General features: G+C 46.3%; 1 protein-coding gene across 6 annotated transcripts in view; it reads left to right on the top strand.

Moving 5' to 3' along the window:
- The window catches only part of Eif2ak4 (eukaryotic translation initiation factor 2 alpha kinase 4), an 88,795-nt gene that overhangs the window by 59,323 nt on the left and 9,142 nt on the right, over nucleotides 1–20,330 (top strand). For all 6 annotated transcript variants that reach the window (XR_009057690.1, XR_009057691.1, XM_057780131.1 and 3 more), the window contains 11 exons: nucleotides 252–327; nucleotides 1,219–1,340; nucleotides 5,756–5,805; nucleotides 6,723–6,891; nucleotides 7,856–7,972; nucleotides 8,538–8,603; nucleotides 11,797–11,967; nucleotides 12,298–12,432; nucleotides 14,458–14,565; nucleotides 15,813–15,941; nucleotides 18,043–18,129. Coding sequence is in view for 4 of the 6 variants with exons in the window: in XM_057780131.1 (XP_057636114.1) it covers nucleotides 252–327; nucleotides 1,219–1,340; nucleotides 5,756–5,805; nucleotides 6,723–6,891; nucleotides 7,856–7,972; nucleotides 8,538–8,603; nucleotides 11,797–11,967; nucleotides 12,298–12,432; nucleotides 14,458–14,565; nucleotides 15,813–15,941; nucleotides 18,043–18,129 (1,230 nt within the window). In the remaining 2 variants the exon portion in view is untranslated. The remainder of the gene's footprint in view (nucleotides 1–251; nucleotides 328–1,218; nucleotides 1,341–5,755; nucleotides 5,806–6,722; nucleotides 6,892–7,855; nucleotides 7,973–8,537; nucleotides 8,604–11,796; nucleotides 11,968–12,297; nucleotides 12,433–14,457; nucleotides 14,566–15,812; nucleotides 15,942–18,042; nucleotides 18,130–20,330) is intronic.

The raw sequence follows: 20,330 nt of genomic DNA, 5'->3' as shown, positions 1-20,330 counted from the left end.
GTAACTTTATTTTGTCTTTTTGCTTATTTTTTTATTTCTAAAATTACTATAATTAGATGGAATGAAAAGGAAATCCCTTAAGCAGTTATATACATGTCTGTCCTCTAAATACATTCAAAGAAACACTTGTCAAGACCTCTGCCATGATCCTGGCACTGAGCTTCCCAGTGCCAAATGTCAAGCGCAGACTGACATTTTAGTGGAACTCTTGATTAGGCTCAGTGATGACATTTTAACTGATCTCATTGTAGGGCAACTTCTTGATTCGTACAGCCAAGATTCAGCAACTTGTGTGTGAGACCATCATTCGCGTCTTTAAAAGGCATGGTACGTCCTGTTCTAAAATCCACGCCTTCTCAAACAGTTCTCTAGAGTCAGTAGGAAGTACTTCCAGGGGCTGAAGAGATGGCTCAATCTGCAGAGCGCCTACACACAAGCGTGAGGACCTGAGTTCAGTCCTTAGCACCCACAGGGAAAATCCGGATATGACAGCATGCATCTGTAACGCCAGCCAGGGGCCAGGGGCCAGGGGTCACAGAGGCAGGAGGATCCCGGGAGCTCAGTGGCCAGACAGCCACCTCAGTCAGTAAGCACCAGGCTCTGTGAGAGGAACTCACCAAAGAGAGTGAGGAACACTTATCATCAACTTCCAGCATATGTGCACACCTAATATACAAACTGCGTGTGTGCACATACCAACACAGACAAACCACATGGCTATACACGCACACAAGGAAGAAAAAGGAAGGCCAGGTATGGTTGTACGCACCTGAAATCTCAGCACACAGGGGCTAAGGCAAGAGGCCTATGAGTTTGAGGGTGGGTGGGGCAATATAGTGAGGCCCTGTTTTAAGGAAAGGGTGGGGAAGACCAAACCCACTACTGGTAGATTTCAGTATAACTGCATATCAATATCCAGTTATAAGCAGTTGACATGTGAAGTTTGTTTTCATAGGTCTGCTGGCTGAGGAGAAACTGGTTTGACTGTTCCAGCCTTGCTACTAAAATACAGTTGGCTTGTGGGGTCTAAAATCTGGCTAAATTGGCAGACTTAGCCCTAACTCGGTTCTCCATTTGGAAAACTAAGGAAATATTGGCTATGGGCATTCAGTGACCCTGGGGCAGGCCACTCACCTCTGGGTTTGTGTGCATTCTGGGTTGTTTCTGAAGCAGCGTAAGAACCTGAGGTTCAGTTGCTTTTTCTTTATTTTGGTGTAGGAGCTGTCCAGCTGTGTACCCCACTGCTGCTTCCCCGAAACAGGCAAATATACGAGCACAATGAAGCCGCTGTGTTCATGGACCACAGTGGCATGCTGGTGATGCTTCCTTTCGACTTGCGGGTAAGCAGAATGCTCCAACAGCCTGGGTGCCATATCTGCTGTGTTAAAGAATTACCCCTTCCAGACACCCCCCACTATAGGCCTGTATTTGGGGTGTCACCTTAAGGGAAAGAATAATCAGAGTAAAAACACATTAGAGTTCAGTAAATGTTTGAGCCTGTATTGCGGATGCTAAGGTCCACAGGGTAACCTTATAACAAGGTAACCTCAACTCAGACAATGAATGTAGGGATTATTTCCTTCCCAGCTAGATCTTCAGTAGAATCCCAAAATGTTACTATTCAGAGCAGTTAATGCTTGCAACAGCTGATTGGGTGCATTGACTTCTGCCCGGGTTCTTTTTCATGTGACCCCCAGGGCTCCCTTAACCAGCAACAGCCCAAGTCCTTCACTCCTCTCGCCTTGACTGCTAACAAACCCATTGGTAGCTGCACTGTGACACTAGGAAAACGTGCAGTGAGTATGATAGACAGGGCTCCGTCCTAGTGTACAGAAGGGGAGTGTGCACTTAGCATGTGCAGTGCTCTGAGTTCCATCCTCAGTACCAGAACACTCTAAAACTACAAATAGAGACATAAAGAAAGCATATAGCCAGGCAATGCTCAGAGGGGAAATGAATAACATGATAGACTTCCAAAGGGTGCTGAGGACACGCCCAGACATGTGTGGCTGTGGGCACGCGCTCTCCTTTACTCACACACTGCAGGTGTGTGGCTGTGGGCACGCGCTCTCCTTTACTCACACACTGCAGGTGTGTGGCTGTGCGCACGCGCTCTCCTTTACTCACACACTGCAGGTGTGTGGCTGTGGGCACGCGCTCTCCTTTACTCACACACTGCAGGTGTGTGGCTGTGGGCACGCGCTCTCCTTTACTCACACACTGCAGGTGTGTGGCTGTGCGCACGTGTCTACCTTTTCTCAGCACACTACAGAGATGTTATCCAGAGATGACCAGGATTCAAGAAGACTACCAAGGAAAATATTAATTGCCAAGTCTTTAGAAAAGTAACGGAAGTTAATGAAACATTTTAAAACTTTTTTTAAATGTTTGTGTGTATATCTGTGTAAGTGTATGCCATGTGTGTGCAGAGGCCAGAAGAGGGCCCCTGGACCTGGAGTTACAAGCAATTGTAAGCAATCCATCTTGGGCACTAAAAACAGAACTCAGGTGCTCTGGAAGAGCAGAAAGTGCTCTTGACCACTGACCCCCAAAATTTTAAATTTCTGATACACATTCCATATTCTATGAAATGGCAATATACTGTAAGAGGTTTTGTTGTTTTAATAACATAGTAAATGAATGTTAAAAGGAATTGAAATCAATTATATTTGTCTATAAGAGAACGGTTAAATGTATGCCATCAATATTATGGAATATTAAGCTATTTAAAAAATTTAGCTGGACATGGTGGCCTACACCTGTAATCCCAGCACTTGGAGGTTAAAGCAGGAGAATTACAAATTTGAGGCTCATCCAGATTATGTGTTGAGACTCACCTGAGACAAATTAGAGGGACTAGAGCGATGGCTCAGAGGTTAAGAGCACTTACTGCTCTTGCCAAAAACCCAGATTCAGTTCCCAGCATCCATGTGGATGTTCACAGCTGCCTGTAGCTCCAGTTTCAGAGCGTCTGTCACCCTGTCCTGACCTCTGCAGGCACATACATGCACATGTTACCTGCATGTACATTCAGGGACACACACACATAAAATAAAGTATTTAAAAATTAGAGTTAATTGTCTACATATTAAGTATTCATATATGTAAGGTTAAATACATATGAACACATATACATAAATACATGTGTATATATGTATATATATACATATATATTACTATATCTTATCTTTAAACATGTCCAAACTATATTGATAGTTTAAGAACTAAGCACAGGGGGCTGGAGAGATGGCTCAGGTTAAGAGCTTTGCCTGCTCTTCCAAAGGCCCTGAGTTCAATTCCCAGCAACCACATGGTGCCTCACAACCATCTGTAATGAGATTTGGTGCCCTCTTCTGGTGTGCAGGGATACATGCAGGCAGAACACTGTATACATAATAAATAAATAAATTAATTAATTAATTAATTTTTTTAAGAAGAGAACTAAGTACAAAGAAACTTGTGTGTTCATGAGGTGCTGTGTGTGTCGCATGCACTTGGTATATATGTGAGAAGAGCACACTGACACACGTGTGAGTCGATCTTGTCTGTAGGTAGTGACTAAGATACTGTGTGTAGTGACAGGTGCTGGCATCATGTCAAAAGGGCAGCGTCACAGCAATCAGCTGAAGACTCTCAGTGTTCTGGGAGGTCCATGTCCAGAAGTTAAAAGGATGAGGAATCTAAAGCTTAATATATCCAGTTTCAGGAGTGAGCATTGTATGAGCCTCACTGGGAACCTAAGTCAACCTTAAGAGTAATAACAGAGAAGAGGAAAATGAAGGAAACCATGCACACCAGCCCGTCTTGGCCTCTCCAAAATGTAAGGTGTCAAGAAGGACCTCAGAATTTCTACATACTTTCCTAGAAGGAGGAATACAACAAAGGCTTCTTTTCTTTTTTATGTCTAATTGTTAAGGCTTATTGCAAAAACAACTTTTGTTTTTATGATGTAAAAGGAAATTCCTCCCAAATTATTATGTGTATGTGAGTGGAGGGGTGAGGGGAGGAGAGACTAAGAGCCCTGTGCACATGCTTGTGGTTGTCACACTTGGAGTAGCACTCGGGGCCCTAATTATGTGAATCCGATGAGCTACACTCTCAGCCCTTCCTTCTGTACTTTGCACCTTTATTTTCCTTTTTAAGGAAATTATTTTTTGTAATTACTTGTTTGGAATTAATTATTAATTAATTAATATTAGGTTGGAATTATTTTTTGATAGAAGTGAATAAACCTATCACCATTTGGGCTCTATTAAAGAGTAAAAGTACAGAGGTTACATAGTTGTGCTTAAAGCTGATTTCTTACCCTCTGGTTACTAAGAGATTGGTAAGGGCAGGTAGTTAACCTCCTTTTCCATACACCGATAGGCAAAGGCAAAAACTAAGAGAGGCCATTGTCTGCATTTTGGCACATTAAAAATACCGTCACAACCAGGTGGTGGTGGCACCTTTAATCCCATCCGCAGAGGCAGGCGGATCGCTGTGAGTTTGAGGCCAGCCTAGTCTATAAGAGCTAGTTCCAGGACAGGCACCAAAGCTACAGAGAAACCCTGTCTCGAAAAAAAAAAAAATACTGTCACATCTCTTTGGGAAGTCTAACACTGGTTTGATTATATGTGGGTAGTTTCCTCTAAGGGACTGATACGGAACTCAGGAAATTCACCCTAAGAGATAGTACTCATTTTTACTATAATAATGAGAATTTTTAAACTGTATTAGAATGTGAGAGAGAGAAAGGGAAATATGTAGGAATATGTCTATAGAGGCCAGGAGACAACTTCTGGGAGTTGGTTCTGTCCTTCTAGCATGAATTCTGGGATTCAATTCCAGGTCATTAGGTTTCCATGGTGTCTTAGGGTTTCTATTGCTTTGATAAAACACCATGACCAAAAGCTGCTTAGGGAGGAGAGGGTTCATTTCATCTCACACTTCCACATCACAGTCTATCATGAAAGGAAGTCAGGGCAGGATCCTGGAGGCAGGAGCTGATGCGGAGGCCATGGAAGAGTGCTGCTTACTGGCTTACCCAGTGACTTGCTCAGCCTGCTTTTTTATTGCACCCAGGACCACCAGCCCATGGGAGCATTACCCACGTCAATCATCAATCAAGAAAATGACCCCTATACTTGTCTGTAGGACAGTCTGGAAGCATTTCCTCAAATGTTAGTTCTTCTTCCCAGATGGCTGTAACTTGTGTCCGTTGACACAAAAGCTAGCCAATACAGATGGCAAGCCTTTTTGCCCACTAAAATGAATCTCTAGCTCCTAAACTACATCTTAAAAAATCATAGATAGCCAATAACCTACCCAGATTATAAATGGGCATAGTAAAATAGCTATGTTTTCAACGACAACAAAAAAGAATTTTTCTGAGACTTGAGAAAGGCCACAGTGACTAGAGTCTACTGCCACTGAAGGACTCATGACCATGTCAGAGGCGAGTGCTCTCGGGGTACCCCTGGGTGTCACTTAAAGGCTAGGTAGAGCTTTAAAGAAGTGCATCAGCAGGCTGTTCCGTCACTCTGCTGCTGTCACTGAGTGTGCTGGCTGAAGATCGCTGGGCGGCAGTCCTGGAGCTGCTGTGGTAGATGCAGTCGTTCTGACCTCTCTTTTAAGCGGGTTTACTGTTAGTGATTACCCCAACACCACTGAGTTGTATACCTTAAAACAATGTGTGGTAAAGCTGTTTTAAAAACTAAAAGAATAGAGTGGTTGTCCCTTCTTGACACTGGTCTTTAAAACTTTCTTCTCTCAGGTCCCTTTTGCAAGATATGTGGCAAGAAATAACATACTGAATTTAAAACGGTAAGTCACGTGACTCCCAGCATGGAGTAGACATGGGAAAGAAATCAGGGAAGAGTGGGGTTTTTTCATTCTGAAACTGAAAGAATTCTGGGGTTGAAGTATTGAGCAGCATGTGTCGGGGAGCCGAGCCCCAGGGCCCCTTTGTCCTCAGTTGACTAGAATGTCACCAGACATCTTATCTTCAGAAGAAATGAAGCGGCCGCGTCACCTAACAGGCCTGCCGCCTATTCTGCACTTTCTATGTGTCCTCGGGCAACATAACTAACGATGTTTTCAGATGGTCGCTTGGGGGAAAAGAATCTGGCTGTTCTTGATCTCAGATGGCCCCTTTAAGGTTTAATTGGAAGGACAGATGGCCAGTGGCCTCGGGAAGCTCCTTGTGCAGGTAATGGAACAGACGCTGATTGTGGAGAGTGAGGTAACTCAGCAAGAGCACCCAGAGCTGAGACGCGGGCTCTTGGCAGCAGGGACGGTTCTGTGCCCACTCTGATACTGCGGGGGTCAAACTCTGGGATCTTCATTAGTTTGAGTGGCACTGCTGTCAGTGAGGCCGACACCTTTTCCCAGCTTCTTTCGTCAAGTGACACCATAGCTCCCTGAGTGCTGTAAGTTCGCAGTTACCTAGGTCAGCCAGAAAGTGTGGGTGGTTCTGTGTTAAAGGCCATCACTTAAGGGAAAATTGCTGTAACTTTTCTCTTTCAGACAAAAAACAGTAACAACAAAAATGTGTAACAGTGCAGGGAGCCTGGGCTGTAGACTGGGAGGCAAAGCTGGTCTGGTTCAAATCTGGCTTTGAACCGCTGAGTACAACATGGATTTTTTTCCCATCTTCAGTTTGATTTCTCACACTCAGCACTTCCTCGTACATGTGTGTTTCCAGTAACTAGCAGCCTGAGAAAGCCTGTTTCTTCCTCCAGGTATTGCATAGAGCGAGTGTTCAGACCTCGCAAGTTAGACCGGTTTCATCCCAAAGAGCTCCTAGAATGTGCCTTTGATATCGTCACGTCTACCACCAACAGCTCTCTGCCCACTGCTGAGACCATCTACACCATCTGTGAAGTCATCCAGGAGTTTCCCGCCCTTCAGGTCCCTTCTGTGTTGTAATGTGTTGAATGGCGCCGCTCGCCTTTTTCCATAAGTGCAGTGGGGAATCCATAGCCGCTGCCGCCTCTTGCTTGGTGCTGGAGCAGATCACAGCTTTTCTGAAGCCAGTGACGAAGGGTTTGAGGATGATGCTTCGAGCTTCATCTTAGACTCTCACCTCTACCCTGATTTGTTGGGGGTGGGGTGAATGTTGTTTCTCTACCTATTCTTGAAACACTCAAGAATGAGGCTAAGCTTCCCGTGACACTCCCTCTGTTCAGAACCCTCAGCGTTCCTCCTCCATCTTGTCTGTTAACTCCCAGCACCTGTGTCTCTTCAGCAGTTCTCTTCCCTCAGTGGTGGAAGTGATGCCTGCTCTCCACAGTCCCTGCCATCCCCCACTGTTGGCCACCGAAGTCCATGTGTCAGAAGGTCTTCATCCAGCCATGGTTTGAACCCTTCTTCCCAGGAAACCCCTCAGGGTTGGCTGGCTGGTCACCTTTTAGTCTCAACCCTCACAGCTCTTGACATGGGGCATCCACGTGCTCGCTTGATTTTCTTTTTTTTCTCCAAGCACAGCCTGCTCATTCAGGGTAGAGCCCCTGGGCCACCTCTTCAGTTGTCCCAGCACACCTGTAAGAACTCATTTCGACCTCTGTGGCCGAGAGTAACGATAGTCAGTTACCACTGAACTGACTCCTTGCTGGCAGTCTGCATGAGCTCTTTGGGGCTCTTTAATGTAGTTGAAGATCAGCCAATGTATTTTTGTGCATATTATAAAAGTGTTACACCCTTCCACTATAACACTGTGAAGATAATAGTTATGAAAATTAAACCTGGAGAGAAGATGCTACACTTTAGCCCTTCTGTGGGATTAGGATAATAAATTAATTACTGGATTTCAGATTTGGCCCACATACCTGTTTGCTTTTATAATGAAATAATCGCATTTTTCTCTGTATCCTAGGAAAGAAATTACAGCATTTACTTGAACCACACAATGTTACTGAAGGCAATACTGCTACACTGTGGGATTCCAGAGGATAAACTGAGTCAGGTCTACGTCATCCTGTACGATGCTGTGGTAAGCACTCGCTCTGATGACAATACTAGCCCCTGATTATCCTCTGACTACTGCAACCATTAAACTACACTAGAACTTCACCTCCTTTTTGCATTGCTCTGATGCAGCAGAACCAGTTGTGGTCACAGTCTATTTTATTTCTAATCGTGTGTCTATGGGGGAGGTGACAGTGTGGACAGTCTGAGGTTGACGCAGAATGAATTGTGACATTCATTCTTGTTACTTTTTAATACATGAAAGCCTTGGCCAGTGTTTCACTCATCTGGCAGACTGACTTCAAGAGCCCAGCTTTACTGTCTGTTTTCTGGAGACTGTTTCTTCCTCCCAAGTGCCGCTGCTGTTTGGCAGTGATGGGTGCAGCAGAATGCAGCTGGGTACTGACGGAGGCCCTGGGGCTGGGGAGGGAGGGTCGTGGTTCATTCTTTTTGTTTTTAGGTTTTTCTGTTTTGTTGCTTTTTAAGATAGGGTCTCACTATGTAGCGTAGACTGAGCTTGGGTTCACAGAACCTGCCTCTGTACCCCAGGAATTAGGTCTCTTTCACTGTCCCCTTTTGTTCTCTATCAGACTGAGAAGCTGACAAGGAGAGAGGTGGAAGCTAAATTCTGTAACCTGTCGTTGTCCTCTAACAGCGTGAGTACCTTCTGCTGGTGTGACCGCCACTGTCTCTGCCACTTTATGATGTCAGAAAATGTCACCAAATTTCTGTGGCAGTGAAGTAGCAAGCACCTCACATCTGCTGCTCGCAGATGCAGCTCCCCCCACCCTGTGTTGGTGCCATGGCAACCGCTGAGATTAGAAGGGAGAAATGAACGCTGTGATCAAAGAGTGCCCTCTGTGTGTGCCCTGCACGTGCTGACTGTCCCCCCCCTTTCTTATCACCAGGCCCCTTCTTTCATCGCCCTTGTACAGCCTGTGCTTGGCACAGCCCCCTGCTGAGCAGCCCCAGCACCAGGCTGCCCGCTTCTGAAACAGGTCGTGTGGAACTAGGGCACAGATTTCTGTAAATCCTTCTAGATACTCCTGTGCTCACCCCAGGTCTTCTACTCTTCAGAGCTGAACTGGAGCTTCTACTTTCTGGAAAATTAACTCCTCTAAAACCCTCTGTTTGATCCAGCAAGCAATGGGTGACTCTTGAATGGTACGCAGGTCAGCTGTATCTCTGCCAATGTCCAGTAATCCATTCGGGCACAGTAGCCCACGTTTACCTGAGTGACCAGACCCTGGGTGAAACAGACCACATTGTGTATTTTCCTCCGTGTTTACATAAGGAAAGGGTGGTTTTAATTTTCTTTTGCAGTGTTAAACACTCAACCTACGGTCCCACACATGCTAGGAAATCACACTCTTCCACTAAACTGCAGCCCGGCCCCAAGGAAAGACTGTTTTATCTTTAAAACTTTCCCAGGAGCAACTGCAGGCGGCGGTGCACACCTTTAACCCCAGCACGCCAGAACAGAGGCACTAGCTAGAGGCCAGCCTGGTCTGCAGAGCAAGTTCCGGGACAGCCAGGGGGACATAGAAAAACCCTGTCTTAAGAAATAAAAATAAGTTAAAAATAAGAAATAAAAAACTTTCCCAGAAGCTTTACAGCCCTTTGTCTGAAACTTCATGACATGATCTTACGGTGACAGCAAAACTCACAGACTCTGTAGGCTAAAATATGATTGCAGATAAGCTGAGTAGAGCCACTCACTCCTCCAGACACCTACTGTATGGCTGGCTCGTGCCTGAACATAGAAGAATGAGGGGGGATTTTCACAATATGGATCTACCCTCGTCTCTTTGAAACAACTTTCACAGGGCACCCACAGACGATGGTTGACAGAAACGGCCCCCCTTCATTTAGGGGAGGTGTTCTTATTTGCTTTCTGTTACCAAGGTGAACACCAAAGACCAAAAAAAATCTTGAGGAGGAAAGGGCTTATTTGGCTTACACTTTTATGAAGTCAGGATGGGTGAAGCAAAGAACCCTGCTTACTGGCTAGCACCCCGTGACTTGCTCAGCCTGATAGAGGCGATTCCTTGACTGAGGGTCCCTCTTCCCAGGTGACTCTAGTTTATATCAATATGAGAAAACGTACCAGAAGAGAAAGTAAATGAGATGCTGAGGACTCAGAGCTTAGAAATGAGCATGTTAAGCCTTCACTGTTTACTATTGGAGGAGACATTAGTGACCTAATGGCCTAAGGTTCAGCATGAAGAACATGTTTACACATCCCCTACACATGCCCACAGCCAGCTCCTGTGTGCAGACATGGTCCCAAGAGTAGACAGTACCCAGGAATCTGGGTGAAACTGTTCAGATCAGTGACCCTATTCCCAGAAGGTTCTTGGAGCTAACGCCATATTTGAAAATGTCTCACAGATGTCAAACACTGTTGCTAAAATGTCAAGTTTTCTTCGATGATGCTGAGCAAGAAATGTATTTGACAGTCTTTCCTTGGGGCCGGGCTGCAGTTTAGTGGAAGAGTGTGATTTCCTAGCATGTGTGGGACCGTAGGTTGAGTGTTTAACACTGCAAAAGAAAATTAAAACCACCCTTTCCTTATGTAAACACGGAGGAAAATACACAATGTGGTCTAGTTTTAAAAGGAAAAAAAATGGGCTCTAATAATGACATTGAAGACTTTGTTATTTTCAAATGGTGCCCCGGATGCATCGGAGGGGGAGCAGCACCACGGGGCAGGAGCCAGCTTCCTGACCAATCTTAATCCACAGTGACATCCTGAAACCCAAGACACTGGCTGCATCCTCATTCACATGTGTGCAAAGTCATCTCCACTGCTCCTGGCCGGTCTGAACGGGGAGATTTCATTGCCGGCCCCAGGGAGGAAAAATTAAGTCAAAGGCATGATTTTGTATTTAATTTTTTTTATCTTTAACTTAGCAAATTACAAGAGAAACACTCGACCAGGCAAAGTGGCACATACTTTTAATCCTAGTATTCAGAAGGGAGAGCCGCGAATCAGAGCAGATCTCTGTGAGTGTGAAGCCAGGTCTGCATAAGGAGTTCCAGGGCTATAGAGTGAGACCCTGTCTCAAAACGGGAAGGAACAAACTCTTTGGGATTTAAAGTGCACATGACTTATGCTTAACTGCCTGCACTAAGCGAGTCAGTGTTCAGCTCCTGGGTTTGGCGGACCAGTTTTTAGGTAGGCCAGATTCTGCCTGCAGCATCGCTTAGCTATAATGTTAGTCTGATTTCCAGCTCGGCTCCTGGTTATTTTCTCTCTAGCCCTATGTCCATGGATACTCCCTCTTCTGCTGTGTGCTGGGCACTCTGGTCGGCCACAGCCCACCATCCCCAGCACTGAACTTCTCAGGATCAGACCATGATGGAAAGAGTGTGCATCCAGCATCCACTATGAGCTGAAGGGACAAAGGCTGGGGAGGGGGTTGCAGGAGGAGGCAGCTCCAGGCTTTCAGTAAGGATGATTCCAGCAAAGGGAGCAGAGAGAATTTCTCCTATGAATATCTGTACAAGTCTGGCCTGCCCACCCGTCTGTGCCCCTGTGGTGATGGAAATGAGAAGGAGGAAGGAAGGGGGAACAAGGCTACCATAGAGGAAGATGCACAAGAGGCCCCCTGGCCCGTGCTCACCACTGGATGAGTGGGCTGTGTGCCTCACTTTTCTCTGAGCTACTTCAAACTGGACTCTGGGGGGAAAGGATAATCTTCAGGATTGTAGCAAAGTCTGGGATTACCTGACCCCAAAGTCCCTGCTCATGGGGCTGCGCAGCCTCCATGTGTCCCCAGCTTGTGGACGCGTGCACACTGTCCCCTTCTGCAGAGCTGCAGCTGACTGGGCCTCCTTGCTTTCCAGCTGTGTCGACTCTACAAGTTCATCGAGCAGAAGGGGGATTTGCAAGACCTAATGCCAACAATAAACTCACTAATAAAACAAAAAACAGGTGTTGCCCAGCTGGTGAAGTATGGCTTGAAAGATCTGGAGGAAGTTGTCGGGCTGCTGAAGAAACTGGGCGTGAAGTTACAGGTTTGACAGCTGTTCCTTGCCAGCAATGCGGGCCTGCAGTGCTCATAGTGGCTCCAGGGGGGTGGGTTTTATTTCCCTAATGCCAGTGTTGTATTTTTCTGTATAAACTCGGCTTGGGATTTCTTTGCAAGAGTCGCTGTTTCTGTCACACACCCACGCTGTGGTGTGTGCCTCAGGGAGGGGGCTGTTGTCGGAGAGCTTAGCGGGCGCTAGTAAACAGCTCCTGCCGAATCTTTCCAAAGGTTTTCGTTCATGCAGAATAATTGAAACAGTTGTTGTCCACATTCCACAACTGACGCTTCGACATGTGTGTTGCCCTTCCCTCCACAGGTCTCCATCAACCTAGGCTTGGTTTACAAGGTGCAGCAACACACTGGCGTCATCTTCCAGTTCCTGGCTTTCAGCAGACGCAGGCAGAGGGTCGTGCCTGAGATCCTCGCAGCTGGCGGCAGATACGACCTGCTGGTGAGCGCGTGCCCTCTGTGTGTTGACTAGCCCTGGCTCACTTCCTGCTCTTCTTCAGCTCACTGTTTTGAATTCTTTTCACTATGACGCAAAAAGGTAAACCAGTAAATCCTATGAAATCCCTCCTAGCATTCATCTAGGAAACTGAATGCACCATGGAGCTAAGTATGGCAATGCACTCATAGAATCCCAGCACTTGGGTGCCAGAGGCAGGAGGATTGCTGCAAATTCAAGACCAACCTGAGCTACATAGCAAGTTCCAGGCCAGATAGAGATGTCTCATAAAAACAAAGCAGACAGGCTGTGGTGGCGCACGCCTTTAATCCCAGCCCTCGGGAGGCAGAGGCAGGCGGATCTCTGTGAGTTCGAGGCCAGCCTGGTCTATAAGAGCTAGTTCCAGGACAGGCTCCAAAACCACAGAGAAACCCTGTCTCGAAAAAAAAAAAAAAAAAAGCAGAATGTCCAGGTGTAGTGACAGCGCTTAGGACATGATGCGGGAGGGGCGGGAGGAGCGGGAGGAGCGGGAGCTCAAAGCCAGGCTCAGCTACACATCAAGCTCAAGCTACCATGGACTGACTACATGAAACTGTCTTTAAAAAACAAAAACTATATGAAGAAGGGAGGCAAAGGGGAGAGTGGGAGGAAACGGGGTGGGGAGAATGGTCAAAGTGTAATATATAGTTGTATGGAATGTTCTTAGAAAATACAGTACTAGGTACGATGAATATATGCCAATAAAAACCAACAGGGCAGTAAGATGGGTAGAGGTGCTTGCTATGGTAGCCTGGTGACCTGAGTTCTACCCTTGGAACCCCTTAGAGCTGGAAGGAGAGATCTGACTCCACAGAGTTGTCCTCTGACCTCCACACATACACACACTACAAAATAATAGTAATAATAAATAATTTGAGGCTTATTGGAAATTGCAAAGATTTTATACATATGTCTCTAGGACCCTTTACACATTTCCTTCCCTGACCCATCTCACTGAGCACAAACTGTAGACTGTCATGGGCACGCCGGGTTGCTCTGTGCTGTTTCATCATGTAGACCTCCAGAGCCCCCACCACAATTCATTATGCACTCATTTGATACTATATGATGGTCAGGGTTCTCAGTGTGCTCAGAAACAGTAGAGAGATACACGTTTACTCTGTCACAGCCCAGAACCTACCATGTGTGGTGTTAAATTACCCAGGGATGTTAACTAATAAATAGATTGGGAACTGGGTGATACTAGCCCATGCCTTTTATCCCCGTGCTCGGGAGGCAGAGGCAGGCGGATCTCTGTGTTTGAGGCCAGCCTGGTCTACAGAGCGAGTTCAGAACAGCCAGGGCTACACAGAGAAAGTCTTGTCTTGAAAAACCAAAGAAAAGAAAGAGCAGGGGGGCAGGGTCACAGTTAATTCTACCAAGTTTTATTTAGCCTATTATATCCCAAGTACTATTTCAACAAGTACTGAAACTTGTAAAGCTTGGTTTTAATCATTCTGAGTCTGCAGCAAGCATGTACTTTACACACACAGCATGTCAAGTGTCAACTTGGGGATTTCTGATACTTAGTAGCCACGTGTAGCTAGCGGATAGCACAGTGAACCATTTAGATCTTGACAAAATACTTGTTAATATTTTCCTAAATTTGAATACATGCTCAATTCTCTGTACACACACACCCCGTTTTGTTGTTGTTGTTGTTGTTGTTATTGTTGTTGTTGGACTCTTTAATTACTGACACAAAGCTTGGTTTTATTTATGGGGATGGGGGGGTTGTTGGTTTTTTTGTTTTGTTTGTGGGAGCTTTTTTGTTTTTATACAATGTCTCCTGCCTCCCAGGCTGGCCTCAGACTCCCTCATACCCAGGGTTGGCCTTGAACCCTTGATCCTCCTCCTGCCTCTGCCCCCAAGTGCCGAGATTATAGGCATGCACCATCAAGCCAGGCTTTTGAGAGCTTGCTTTTCCTTTACTATTGCTTTCCCCACAACATACTTCCCTGTTCCATAACCAGCCCTCTGGTCTCTCCACAGATCCCCAAGTTCAGAGGCCCACAGGCTCTGGGGCCAGTCCCTACTGCTGTGGGTGTCAGCATAGCCATAGACAAAATTTTCGCTGCTGTCCTCAACATGGAAGAGCCTGTAAGTCCTGCTGGTTCCCAGCATGCTTTGAGACATCGCCACTGCTCAGCATCACTACTGAACTTGGGAGCTCAGCCTCCCCAGTTACACTCTCACTCACCAAGTGAGGACTGTCACAGCCGCAGACACGAGCTAGACATGGTTCCCTTCCCTTGTGACTCTAGCCACCCACATGGTGGCAATGACAGACCCCACAGGCCGAGAGCTTGGTCCCCAAGTCTGCCCCTCCACTTCCAATGCCAGATGAAAGTCCTGTTTGTTTTGTCTGTGCACCTGACTCACTGTGGCTCAGTGTCCCGTCACCTCCTCCTTGGGTTCAGCCATTGCTTAGAGCAGGTGACAGAACTCAGGGGAACGCTGCTGACCCGGTTAATATAAAGGAACGAGGACACGGTGTGGCTCTTCAGGAAGGCACACCAAGCTTCTTTGCCTTCTGAGCACCATCCTCTGGGGATCCACAGGCCGCCCTCCCAGAGCCTCCTTCCTCCACTCCGGAGCACTCTGAACCTTTGTGGGTTTGTGGAGGCTTCATTGCATAGCAGAGCTGAATATGTCAGCAGTGATCCACTTAGCCCCCTCTTCTCCCAGGCACTGGGGCTGTGTCTGATAGCCCCACCCTTTATCCTGCCTGCCTTAGTCCGCCCAAGGGTCAACCCCCCATTCCTGTCAGCTATTTCATTAGTATAGAAAAACCCATCTCTCTGATGGCTCTAGGATTTGAGGAGATGGGGACAAAGAGCACAGAGCTGCCTTGAAGATGTGGCGGCTGTGGCCTGAGTGTTCTGGAAGTGGCCTTGTGATCCAGCCTAAGAGCCATGCACTGTCTCCTGTCTCAGCACTGTCCCCTGCTCTCCCGCTGCCGCTGATCCAGGCACCTCTCCTGCCTCTCTCCACATCTGTAATACATCGTATAGATAAAATAGTCCAGCTCCTCACACACTTTTGTCAATGCACTTGATCAAAAACCCAGCTATAGTCTATAAAGCTAAAAAATGCCTTTCCCTGTTTCAGGCAAGATCCATTTTCCCGGAGAGGGGTAGAAATGTACCTTCCTAGTGATGAAGGACAGCTGAAATGATGTCTGGGTTAAAAGACAAACATAAACTTCTTATAAATGTGTCTTGTTCTCACGATGTCATCTTAAACCAAAGCCTTCTGTGCACTGTGTGGCTCTTCACAGTTTCAGGGTGCTGCTCTCACCCCCACAGCTGCAGTGTTCCCCTGGTGTAACTGCTGCTTCTTATCAGGTTACAGTAAGCTCCTGTGACCTCCTGGTTGTCAGCGTTGGCCAGATGTCCATGTCCAGGGCCATCAACCTAACCCAGAAACTCTGGACAGCGGGAATCACTGCGGAGATCATGTATGACTGGTCACAGGTAAGGGACAGAAGCTATGAATGAAGTGTAAATGTTACAGGATGAGGATAAATCAACCCTTCACAGGCACGTCACCCCAAGGCCACCTGGAACCATAGGGCCAGCCAAATCCAGAGTCTATTTACAACACTGAGATTTTTGTTGTTGCTTCTCACTTGCAGCTCAGTGGTGAGGTTCTCAAGGGTGAGCTTTGTAGATGATACTGGTACTGTCTCGGGGTCTCCATTGGCAAAGAATTAAAGGCAAGAAAAAAATCTCGAGCACAACAGGAAGCAGGAGGGAAAATCTCAGACACAGCAAGGCACATAAAGAGACCCTCAACTGTGCAGAGGCGGGTTTTGGAGCCTCAAGTCCAGGCTCCTTGAGAGCTGGGAGTTTGAAGGGTCTTTGAGCAGTCTTTGTCCCCTTATTTAGGGTTGGTCAGTTTAAACAAAGACAGGGAAGCTGATAGGCCTAAAACTTTGGATAACTGTGTCCTGGTCTAACCTTGGACTTGTTAGCACAGTCTGCTGACAGCAGGGCCATGCTGTTGGGTCTTTGTCTCAGGTCATGAGAGGAAGGAAGAAGCTGGGCGTTTGCTATCTTTATTATCTTTTGTGTTCCCTGTTTGTGTTCCTCTCCCATATCTGCATACCTCTCGGGAGTCTAACTCCACTGTCATAAAGCAATTTCAGAAGGTTGGACATGGGGGTGGAGAGAGGCCTCAGTGGTTAGCAGCCCTTGCTGCTCGTCTAGAAGACCCAAGTTCTGTTCCCAGGACCCATGTCAAGTGGTTTATATCAGCAACTAACTCCAGCTCCAGGGATCCAACCCCTTCTAGCCTCTGCAGGTACCTAAACACATGTAGACATGCATACACAGAGACATACACATAAATTAAATACATTACATTCAAAAAGGGAAAAAAAAAACTGGACATGCCTGCCAGAGTGTACACCCAGAGACTGTCAAACAGTTAACTCTCTCCATTAACTTCTGATTGCTCCAAAACAGATGACCACAAACCCATGGGCTTAGTGGTTTTGTTTGCTTAATTCCTAGAAGTTGGAAGCCTGGGTTAATATTGGCAGGACCCTAGAGATGGATCTGTTCCTTGCCTCTCCCTCCCTTTTAAACTTAGCAGTGTGGCGGCTTCTTCCCTGAGGCCCCTGTCCTTACCTCTGCCAGTCTCAGCCCGAGATGGCCCAGAGCAGTCATTGGCAGGTTCCAGGGAATAGGATGTGGACATCCACATGGGGCCATGGCTAGCTCACTACAGAGGACAGGCGCTCCACTCTGGGCTTGGTGTGTCTAAGTCTGCAGACCTCCTCCTGCTATGGGTATGGAGATGAGGAAAGTGGCACCATGGACACCCGCCTGCCCTTCAGAATTGGGGGTGGGAGCTTCAGATACCCAGTGTCTGCACTATCACAGACGGATGATGGAGGGAGGGGTACTTCTAGATTAGCCACACTAATGGCACCCCAGGACTCTGCAGTGACCAGGAACACAGACAGGCCAAGTCTCTGGCTGTGAGTCTTCTGCAGCTGCTGTGTGTGTGTTCATATAAAAGCTGCTGTCGGAAGGCTAAGCATCAGTTTTTAATCATGTGATAGAAAAAGCATCAATTATTTGTTTCATTTCATGTTAGAAAAGTATTCTGTTGCTTTATTTCTGTTTTGTGAGACAGGTTCTTAGGGGATAGACCATCCTCTTGTTTTAGCCTCCTGAGTGCTGAGGTTACAGGCAAGAACCATAATACCCAGCTTAATTCTGCTTTCTGCCTTCTACGGTTTCCTGACTCCTCTACTTTCCTAAAAGGCTGTCTGTGTTACGGTTCTTGGCACCTTTTGTTAAGACTTGAAGCCACTGAAAAATCTCTTCCTGTCACGACTACCTTACTTGTTTGCTGTCCTTCAAAATAATCATGAAAGTAGGGAAAGCACAAGAGAGTTCCTTCCTGGAATTCTGTACTCCTCTTCCTTAGCATTCCTATCCCCTGAAGTCAGCATATTTAGTAATTCACTTTGGGAATACAACTGGAAGCAGCATTGTCTTTGTCTGCAATGACCTGAAGGGGCTCCAGGCACACTGTGTTCATTTGTCTTGCTGTTTGTTTCAGTCCCAAGAAGAGCTACAGGAGTACTGCAGACATCATGAAATCACCTATGTGGCCCTGGTCTCTGATAAAGAAGGAAGCCATGTTAAGGTAAAGATAGTAGGAGCGCTGGAGATGTGTCTCAGGGGCCAAATACTTGCCTTGCCTAGGTGAGACCCTTGATTCAACCCCAGGAAAACTATACTCCCGCGCGTTTGTGAGACCGCTGGGAAATCAGCTAGCCTTTCCTGCAGATGTTGCCTTGGCGTGCCTGTGTGTGCTTCAGCACGCTCTCCCTCCTTTCTGGCTCTGAACTCTCGCTAGCATGACTGGTCGTCTTCCTGAAAACAGTAAATAATATCAGACCTTTTTTTTTTTACTTATTATTTTGCATGTATGGGAGTTTTGCCTCCATCTATGTGTGCAGTGCCCATGGAGGTCAGAAGAGGGCGTCAGGTCCCCTAGAACTGTAGTTACAGATGGTAATGAGCTGTCACATGGAAATCAAACCCAGGCCCTCTGCAAAAAAACAGCCAGTGTACTGAGCCACTGAGCCAGCTCTTTTCTTAGGAGAGCTGAGCCTGTCACCACCATGTCTTCCGGATTCGTCCTAAATAATCTTACTTTGATGTACCTAACTAAAAGTGTCCATAATCCTACCACCTTATGACTCCTTTTAAATACTATTTTTAAAGGTAAAAAAAAATTGACCTTTATCCCTCATTCTCTTGCAATGTTGTCAAGTTTTGATAGCAGAGTCTTATAAATGAGTTGGACTTGTGTTTCCTATAGGAGTTTGTATGCAATTATAACTAGAATTGCACCACAGATATGTGGTATGGTCATTACAAAACCACACAGGCCAGGCTGGAGAGGCGGCTCAGTGGTAAGAGCACCCTTCCAGAGGTCCTGGGCTTGATTCCCAGCACCCACATCAGGACTCCACCACCTGTAACTCCAGCTCCAGCAGGATCTAACACCTCCAGCCTCTGCAGGCAATCTGCACTCATGTGCACATACCTGCACACACATAAACAATATATACATACTTAAAAAAAAATAAAACAAGGGGCTGGAGAGATGGCTCAGAGGTTAAGGACATTGCCTCCTCTACCAAAGGTCCTGAGTTCAATTCCCAGCAACCACATGGTGGCTCACAACCATCTGTAATGGGGTCTGGTGCCCTCTTCTGGTCTGCAGGCATACACACAGACAGAATATACATAATAAAACAAAAGAATAAATGTGTTGTTTTAAAATAAATAAATAAATAAATAAAAAATAAAACAAGTAAACAAAGCCCACACTGGTCTATATATATAGCAGTTGAGCATCTCAGGTATTCCGTTTTTTTGTTGTTTTTCCACTCTCTCTTAGCTCTCGGGGGAGCCTCTTTGGTTCCTGATATTAGTACTTTGCGTCTTCCCTCTTTCATTTTAACATAGCATATTTAATTTCACACATCATTTTATTATTAAACTAACATACAAATGCTGGCTTCCAAGTGGCATTTTCATACATACCTGCCATTGCACTTGGTTTTCTTCTTGTCCCTTCCACCTGGCCCCTCCCACTGGCCTACCCTCTTCTTTCTGGCCCCCTTCCTTCTTTTTGGTTTCATGTCATTTGGATTCCATTACCTTTTCCACACCCCCTAAGATTTGCCTTACTTGTGATTCCGTCTATTGTGAGCCTGAGTGTGCACACACACACACACACATTCCCCTAGATTCCACATAAAAGAACACAGTGTTTGTATCTGGCTCATTTTATTTAACATCATAGTTGCCAGTTGCATCCATCTTCTTGCAAATGCCATGATTTTATTTCCATTACAGCTGAAAAAATGTGTTTGTGTGTTATGTACCACGTTATCTTTATCCATTCATCTACTGATAATGAAATGGAATCTCTGCTGGATAGTAATAAACATGGATGTGCAAATATAACTTGATGGAGAACATTGACTTTTTTGCATGATTATGAGCTAGGAAATGCTTATCAGCATCCTGCAGAGAACACTCTCAGCCGAGAAGGTGGTAGCAGGTGGGTGGTGGGGTTTCTGGACACACAGATAGGTAGGCTATAGGTGTGTGCTGAAGGGCTTTTTAATCAGAGGGCATAGCAAAGGTCACAGAGTGTTAGTAGTAGGCTGTCTCAAAGATAGGGACACATCTTTAGAAATATTCTGATTTTGGCTGGGCGGTGGTGGCGCACGCCTTTAATCCCAGCACTCGGGAGGCAGAGTCAGGCAGATCTCTGAGTTCAAAGCCAGCCCAGTCTACAGAGAGAGCTCCAGGACAGCCAGGACT

This window comes from Chionomys nivalis, chromosome 9 (genome assembly GCF_950005125.1).
Source record: "Chionomys nivalis chromosome 9, mChiNiv1.1, whole genome shotgun sequence".
Taxonomy (NCBI): Eukaryota; Metazoa; Chordata; class Mammalia; order Rodentia; family Cricetidae; genus Chionomys; species Chionomys nivalis.
The sequence above is the reverse complement of the archived record's forward strand: the minus strand, read 5'-3'. Positions and strand labels throughout refer to the sequence as shown.